The sequence below is a fragment of the Corylus avellana genome, chromosome ca1, assembly GCF_901000735.1.
Source record: "Corylus avellana chromosome ca1, CavTom2PMs-1.0".
Taxonomy (NCBI): Eukaryota; Viridiplantae; Streptophyta; class Magnoliopsida; order Fagales; family Betulaceae; genus Corylus; species Corylus avellana.
Genome location: NC_081541.1, coordinates 50,203,077 through 50,209,632, shown reverse-complemented (window position 1 = coordinate 50,209,632; position 6,556 = coordinate 50,203,077). Strand labels below are relative to the sequence as shown.

Genomic DNA, 6,556 nt, shown 5'->3' with positions numbered 1-6,556 from the left:
CACAGCTTTTTAAGTACAAAAAATACTTTTTAAACTCTATAACGTAATCTCAAACAAGTTGTTAGTGTTAGCCGTTGGTTTTGGTTGGACATATAGAAAACATTATAAGATGGGTTCGCTTTACTCTTCAGTCTTGAGAAAGAGAAGAATCTTAAACGGATTAAATTTGTTATTTGTTCTAAATTCCTCGATGTGATTTGATTTGAATTTATTCAATTTCTTAATTGATTTGGACATTAAAGAAACACTTTTGTAGCATTTTAGACTATCCCTTGTCGAAATTTTAAGAGGTTTTCTTGAAGGCTTCTGCTTTCTGATATCATATGAAAGTTTATAAAGCAAATAGAGCAAATATGCTTCTAATTAAAACAGTTGAACAAGAAGTAATTAAGATAGGCCGATACGAACCATTCAGCAGTTCTTACATAAAAGGCCTTTGTCATAATTCAAAATTATTACATAACCACTCAGACTGGATGAACAAACAGCTGCAACTTAGGAAATGGACTTAAGAGTTAACCAATTTGGCTACAAATTCTTCAATATTTTTATCAGAACTTCCACCCTCGTCAACAGTCTCTTTGGCCAATTTCCTCCATTTTAAGGCATTTTTCTTTATCTCTTTCCCTCTCTCTCCCTCCATTATTTCCTTGATGCAATGTTTCACAGCTTCTCGCCTGACTATTCCTTTCTCATCAATCGGAGCTTTCAACCCCATCTTCCAAACATCCATTATATACTTTGCATTCGTGCTCTGGTCTGAATATTGCGGCATTGCAACCATCGGTACACCGAAGCTAAGGGCTTCCAAAGTAGAGTTCCACCCACAATGTGTCACAAAGCATCCCACTGCCTCATGAGCCAAGACATCCAGCTGAGGACACCAACGAACCACCAATTCCTTTTCCGACGTCTCCTCCACAAAGTTTTTGGGGAGCTTTGCCTCCTCCGATTCCCTAACCACCCATAAGAAGCATATGTTGCTCATTCTCAATCCCCAAGCGATTTCTTCCATTTGTTCAACATCAAGAGCGGCCACACTCCCAAACGAAACATAAACAACTGACCCCTTTGGTTGATCATTTAACCATTTCATGCAGGCATCGGTGTTGGGCTTGAAGATGTTGAAACCATAGTTTTTGTCATCTTCAACTCGCTTGTCTAGGAACATAGATGGTATGGTTGGTCCTATTGTTTTCAATCGCCATATCTTCGCCATCCAATCCACCACCTACAAAATGGTTTACCAACAACAAGTTGTTGCAAGAATAAATCCTGTGGAAATCCAACTCAAACAAGATCTTGAAAAGGAGGACACAATTAATATATATAGTACTGTGGTTAATTACCTCTTGCTCCAACTCATAAAACGTGTTGCAAAGGACCCAATCAGCTTCGTCAATATTGGAGAATTGACTCACAACCATGTCAAAGAAAGCCGGGTAGGATATTCCGAATTGATAAATGAAGGATGGCATATCCGGAGCTTCGAGTGGTGGAGCTCCAGGAAGCGAAATTTCAGTCTCTAAAAGAGGGACTTTCAGGACTCCTTTGTGGACATGGTAGTATATATTACCAACAGCACAAGATTGAGTGAAAAACGCAGCCCCAACTAATCCAAACTTCTTAGCAACATCTAGAGCCCAAGGCAAGAAAGCATCATAAACAACACAATCAACAGGGCAGCCTGATGTAGAGAGTTTCTCAAGGAGTTCAGTCAGAGTTTGTGACCCAACTCGCTGAAACCGCTCCAAATAGGCCTTGATACTCTCAGCTTGCGCTCTCCCGCCATCGTCGTAGCCGTCGGAGATGGTCTCGAGGGCAATGGAGGTGGCTTCTTTGTGAATGGTCTTGGAGATGAAGTAGGTGCTAACCAGTGTAACTTTTACTCCTTTGGTCTGCAAGCGCTTTGAGAATTCGAGCATGGGATTAATGTGGCCTTGGCTTGGAAAGGTTAAGACCAAACAATGAGATTTGTAGGCATTCTTTTCCTTATCCATTTCTGCTTGCATAGATTTGATTTGAGATATCTCTCGATCGCTCCATTTGTGTGCTATTAATAGATCAGTATCATTAAAATATTAAAAATGAGCATCAAGTGCACAAATTGAACACGAATTCTGTTTCTGTTTTATTGTCGGGGTTTTGTCAAATGAGTAATTTGGATTTGCACTGCTGTCTTTATCGTAACATGTGAAAATATATGGCTCGTCTGCTACTTTTTAGGATTTTTTTTTTTTTTTAATCCTTAAAAAAATAAAAATAAATAAAAATAAAAAATAAAAAACAACTCAACACATAAAATACTCATAAATGAGAGATTTACATAAAATATTCACAAAAGAATTTAGTTTTTGTTTTTATTTCTTTTTAAAAAGAGGGAGATATGCTGTCTCTAATGAGTAGCTCAATTTGTTGGAAATTTTGTCTCATGAAACAAATGTTATTAGTTTGAATCTCATCTCCCCATTTTGTTCAGATTTGTCACCAAAAAAAAAAAAAGAAAAAAAAAAGAGAATATACTGACATGGCAAATATGTACATGTGGAAGCTTTTGATAGGTTTTACATGACTTTTGTTTTGTAGAGGTGCCACACGGACTAGATGAAAGATAGACCCATTAATATTAAAATAATGCAATCTTTACACTTATTAATCGTATTTATTTTATAACGATTGACATGACATATATTAAGTAACTTTTTATGCTAATCACTTTAAAAAAGAAAAAGAAAAAAACAATCATTTCAAACATGATACGTCAACCGATATAAAATAAATATTATAAATATATAAAAAAAGTAGCATTATTAATCTTATGACAAGTTTTGAAAAAACCCAATCAATACTTCTTCGTTAAACATGAAAGGCAAATATATGTTTTGATTTAACCCTTTTAATTATTAATCTTAGGACTTACTTCTTTGATAAACATTAAAAACATATGGTTTCATTTAACCCTTTTAATTATTATACTCACCTGCCAAAACCCTCCTTTTGTAAATTTGAAAAAAAAAAAAACCAAAAAAAAAACAAAAGGGATCCTCACTTCACTACTGTTGGGTAATGACTTGATTTCACAAGTCACGGTGGATGTTTAGTCTCCTTCACATCAAGCCATTATGGCATCACATACTTGATGAGTTGTGTTTCTCTCTCACACGGATGATGAAGCTTTCACAAAAATGCTTGTTAGCTTCCTCTATAAGCTTTGTAGAAAGAAAAATGTTAGGCTTATAAATAAATTTTATAAAAAAAAAATTATAAATTATTGTGGCACAATATAATTGGACATAAGATAAGTTCAAATTTTAAAAAATTTAATCATGTGTGCCATATCAGCTTACAAATTTTTTTCTGTAAAATTTGTTTGTAAGCCTAACACTCTTCTTGTAAAAATAGTCATTTAAAAGCCACTGAATCATTTTGGTAAGAGAATAATTTATATGTGGAGGTCGCACAAAATCATCCTTTTGTGACCACTAATGAGGGATGCTCCCTCAATATGGAACATAGTAATAAATCACCTGAGCATATTAGGTTTAATTAATTGTTTTTAAAAAAGTACTTTGCAATAAGAAATCAGCCACCATTGAGTGGCTGGCCAGTGGCCGCCACCCCCAACCGATGCCAGCCACCCCATAACTCGCTTTTCCATATGTATAAAACGTTTTGCCATTGCAGACACAAATACATGCACATCCGTTGAGTCCCAAAACTTTCATTCGGTCTTCTTCTTTCTCCTTTTTGCCCTACTGGTTGGGGTTTCAAATGCTCTTGAGCCTTGTTGTTGCGATACTAGTTAATCTTCTTTTTGGTTTGAGTTGTGGGTTTTCCACGAAGACGCGGTCTGGATTTGGATAATTCTTGTGGATTAATAGTCTTTGCTCATGCCGACCCTCGTCAACTACCGTGGTAAGCTTTTCTGGCTGTTTGCTGGTTTTTTCTTTGTTTCTTTTGTTTATTTTATGGTGGTTGATAGATTCTTGGCGGCCAGCCACCCCACCCTTCCTAATTTCGTTTTTATTTTAAAAATTGTTTTTGTTTATTATTTGGTATGAATCAAGTGTGGTTGTGCCTTTTATTTAAGTGTAAGTTCAATATAATGGGTTGAGGTGTCACCTGGCCTTCTGATCAGATGGTGGCACAAAAGTTCCCTTTTGTGCAACAGCAACACCAAAGATGCTCTTTTTTGGTAATGGGGAGAAGCTCCATTTTGTGAGAGATGTTGCCGTCGAGAGACTTGGGGTTTCAGGAAAGGCAACGCCCTTTTGTATGGAGGAGACATGGAGGCTTTATTTGGTAAAGGGGATGGGGTTGGTCCAAACACTGTTCATCACCATTTCTCAAAAAAATCAACATCAAAATATTCTAACTTTTTCACTTTTTATATCGAATTATTCATTTTTTATTATTATTCAAATAAAAAAAATCACTACAAAACAAAACTTTTTCACTTTTCCATACCACTTTTTCATTTTTTTTATACCAAACATTCTTACTTTTTTTCATATCAATCTACATTAACTACCGTGTCTAGGCCAACCCATTTGTCAAACACCACCGGAGACATGTTGCCATGAGAGAGACTTGGGGTTTTAGGAAAGGCAATGCGCCCTTTTGTATGGAGGAGACATGGAAGTAGTTCCATTTTGTGAGAAATGTAGAGTGAGAGGCTTTGGGTTGCAGAGAAGGCAACCAGCCCTTTGTGTGGGAGATACACCATTTTGTTTGTTCATTGATCTTACTTTTGAGTACTTATTTAAAGCTTAGAGAATTATAGAGAAGCTTTCTCTTTTGTATTTAATTCTCTTTTGTTATGAGTGAGATTTGGATGTATTGGGACTTTTGGGTTTGAGTGTTTTGTTTATACTACTTTTTGTATCTACTCTTTTATTAGTGAATTTCTCTTGGATTGTTTCCGCCAGTGAATATAGGCTTGTTGAGCAGAAGCGTTTAAATTTTTGTGTCTTGTATAGTTGTGTTATTTTTTTTATTCTGCACTTTCTACTTCTTTGGTGATCTTGGATTTGTATTTGTCACAACACTCACAACTCATGTAAAAGTTTTAGCTTTGTGAGAAAAGGAGAAGGAGAAAACAAATAAAGAAAATTTGCATTGAGGGCAGTGGTTTGAATGGGTTCGCATTGCAATTATGGCTTGCAAATTAGACATGTAGTAAAAAGTGGAAGCAAGCTTTTGAGGTCAAAATAGCTCATAATAACGGATGTATATTCATTGGATTGAGAAATTCCTTTTCTTCTCCATTCTTGCCTGCAAAAATGAAATTGAAGTGCACAGATTGTACACGAATTATGTGTTTGTTGTGGCCTTGTCACTCAAGTAATTTGAATTTGCATAATTTGCATAAACACTAGAATGATTCTCAGAGGCCTCCGTTGCATCCATGAAAAGGGTTACGTTCATTGTGATCTTAAGCCAGAGAACATTCTTGTTTTCTCTTCTCTAGATGGTCCAAGCAAAAGTGTGAAGATCACCGACTTTGGGTTATCCAAGAATCCTGGAGATTTGAATGAGCTCATGACAAAAAGGTATGATTTCCGAGGAACACCACTTTATATGTCTCCAGAATCTTTTCTAGTCGGTGAAATCAAAGGTTGTTTGGATATATGGTCTTTGGGTTGCGTGGTGGTTGAGATGATTAGCGGAAAGCCGGCATGGGACTCAACAGGCGGCATGGATGGTTTGTTGATTCAAATTGCTACAGAGTCGCCCAGCATACCTGAAACCATGTCCGAGATTGGGAAGGATTTCTTGCGGAGGTGTTTTGCATGGGACCCAACAGAGAGATGGACGGCTGAAATGTTAGTGCATCATCCTTTTCTCCTTGAGACTCGAGCTCCGCCGCCATCTACAACAACTGCTCTTGGTTTTTCTTTATCAAAGAAGCTGCCTCCTCCACCACGTCCTGGGTTTGAATCGATTGCAAAGAGGACGTCATTGCCCAAAATTCTGCCTCCTCCTCTTCCTGGGTTTGAATCGATTTCGAGGAGACCCGTGTTTCAAAAAAATCTGCCTCCTCCTCCTCCTGGGTTTTCTTCCAAAAGAATCCTTGCATGACTGGGATTAACTGAAGCACAGAGTAGCTAGACTGACTGATCAGATCATGAGTTGTAGTGCCACGCACACCTTGAATTGTTGATCTCTTAGAATGATCAAATCATGCCTTGTAAATATCTTATAAATGAAGTTGAAGTTTTCTTTATTCAGATGACTGTTTCCTTGCAGGAATTGTATTAATTTGTAATTCTCTGCTTCAACAAAGTATATATCAGATGCTTTAAGCCTTGCGGCGAACCGCGTGCATGCATGAAAATACTTGCATGGTTTTTGGTTTCATATAACCAAATGAAAAAGCCAGATCAAAGAGAACAAGCCAATTAAAAGGGAACAACAACAACAAAAACTTTAGGATCTAAAGAAATTAACAGCCTTAATTAATTAACCCACCTTGTTAAAATTGAATAATCGATCATAGGTTGCATTTACTTCAGCCTTTGGTGATCAAGCTATTGCACTCCTTCAATATGGTTGG

At 36.8% G+C, this 6,556-nt stretch overlaps 2 protein-coding genes across 2 annotated transcripts; one reads left to right on the top strand and one right to left on the bottom strand.

The window, feature by feature from the left end:
• Nucleotides 1-345: 345 nt before the first annotated feature.
• LOC132181472 (UDP-glycosyltransferase 74G1-like) lies at nt 346-2,032 on the bottom strand. Its single transcript, XM_059594710.1, has 2 exons — nt 1,350-2,032; nt 346-1,231 (listed from the first exon to the last, which is right to left on the bottom strand). The coding sequence occupies exons 1-2, from the start codon at nt 2,010-2,012 to the stop codon at nt 509-511; spliced, it is 1,386 nt and encodes a 461-aa protein (XP_059450693.1). The 5' UTR covers nt 2,013-2,032; the 3' UTR covers nt 346-508.
• A 1,630-nt stretch (nt 2,033-3,662) lies between these two features.
• LOC132174330 (mitogen-activated protein kinase kinase kinase 20-like) lies at nt 3,663-6,081 on the top strand. Its single transcript, XM_059586005.1, has 2 exons — nt 3,663-3,915; nt 5,471-6,081. Exons 1-2 carry the CDS (start codon nt 3,891-3,893, stop codon nt 6,079-6,081), a joined length of 636 nt encoding a protein of 211 aa, XP_059441988.1. The 5' UTR covers nt 3,663-3,890.
• The last annotated feature ends 475 nt before the right edge of the window (nt 6,082-6,556 follow it).

Excerpts from the sequence above, each read along its gene's own strand:
- LOC132181472 (XM_059594710.1), bottom strand. The coding sequence starts at position 2,012 with ATGCAAGCAGAAATGGATAAGGAAAAGAATGCCTACAAATCTCATTGT. Across the intron at positions 1,232-1,349 it reads TTTATGAGTTGGAGCAAGAG|GTGGTGGATTGGATGGCGAA; the intron begins GTAATTAACCAC and ends ACCATTTTGTAG.
- LOC132174330 (XM_059586005.1), top strand. The coding sequence starts at position 3,891 with ATGCCGACCCTCGTCAACTACCGTG. Across the intron at positions 3,916-5,470 it reads GACCCTCGTCAACTACCGTG|ATGGTCCAAGCAAAAGTGTG; the intron begins GTAAGCTTTTCT and ends TCTCTTCTCTAG.